The sequence below is a fragment of the Sinocyclocheilus grahami genome, unplaced genomic scaffold (assembly GCF_001515645.1).
Source record: "Sinocyclocheilus grahami isolate Dianchi unplaced genomic scaffold, SAMN03320097.WGS_v1.1 scaffold599.1, whole genome shotgun sequence".
Classification (NCBI taxonomy): domain Eukaryota; kingdom Metazoa; phylum Chordata; class Actinopteri; order Cypriniformes; family Cyprinidae; genus Sinocyclocheilus; species Sinocyclocheilus grahami.
The window spans coordinates 616655-617685 of NW_015505778.1; the positions used below are offsets into that span (position 1 = coordinate 616655).

The following is a 1031-nucleotide window of genomic DNA, read 5'->3' on the forward strand; positions in this document are numbered from 1 at the left end:
ATGGTAGTTTATTCCTCTTTCAAAAGTTCTAAAGTTGAAAAGGTACTGCATAACAGGAATGACCCTTAGAGATGTAATTCAATGAAAGCAAGCACAATCTGGCAAAAGGGTTATACCTCCTCCTTGGTTTTCAGGTATATTCTGCCCACATATCCTTCCTGCGGCTGCCAGCTGTGAGTAACTCTCAGGAGCCGTTCATCATTCGCTAGGGGGCGCTGCTGAAGGGCTCTCTTCGACTCGCTCTTCTCCTTGCACAGAGGCATTTTCTCCTCCATCAGGAAGTAGTTGAAGGAGGTAGTCGGAAATAACTGGCAAGAAAGAGACTATTTAAACGTGTTTATGTGCTGAGGAATGATGAAAATGTGAAGCAGACCAGTAAACACCGGAGTGAACACTACTTCAAGTAGTAACTTGTTCCTAATGAGAGAATGGATGACAATCATTCTCCACGAGGAGGACGCTTTGGTAACTGGATGAACTTCCAAGGGTTAATCCGAAACATAATTTCAGAACTCATAAAAATAACTTCTCAAGAATTCCAAGAGAACTCTGAATCCCTGATGGCACCACACACAGAATGCTTACACTACTTCATCGACAGTAGTTGCACCCTGTCCTCTGGTTCATTGCACTTAACAGTGTTCTGGTGTGTGCTAACCTGTCTAAACTGGCTCGGTTCTGTTGCGGTGACACTTACAGAGTCCAGGAGCTGCTTGGCCGTGGTGTATTCATCAACACACATTACGGTGAAGGGTTCAGGGCCTGGAACTCCATGCATTGTCACTTTGTGCTGCTGGGCGGCGCGTCTTTCCTCCGTGCTGAACAGCTGAGAGGAAAAAACGACAACAGAGTTCACATTTTGTTCACATTCCAAAACATATGGCTATTAAACGAAAGAGCAGGTTATTAATATTGTTTCAGAGCTATTAAACAACTCCTGACAGTTTAACTAAATAAAATGATTCAATCACATTGTGTTTACAGTCTGCTGTGTCATGCACCTACTGTATGTTTGCGACGAAAACATGCAA

General features: G+C 43.5%; 1 protein-coding gene across 1 annotated transcript in view; it reads right to left on the reverse strand.

The window, feature by feature from the left end:
• Nucleotides 1-110: 110 nt before the first annotated feature.
• Nucleotides 111-1031, reverse strand: part of plce1 (phospholipase C, epsilon 1) — a 98801-nt gene continuing 97880 nt past the window's right edge. The window contains exons 28-29 of the mRNA XM_016240709.1: nucleotides 698-826; nucleotides 111-308 (exon numbers count right to left, since the gene is read on the reverse strand). Coding sequence (XP_016096195.1) covers nucleotides 111-308; nucleotides 698-826 — 327 coding nt within the window. The remainder of the gene's footprint in view (nucleotides 309-697; nucleotides 827-1031) is intronic.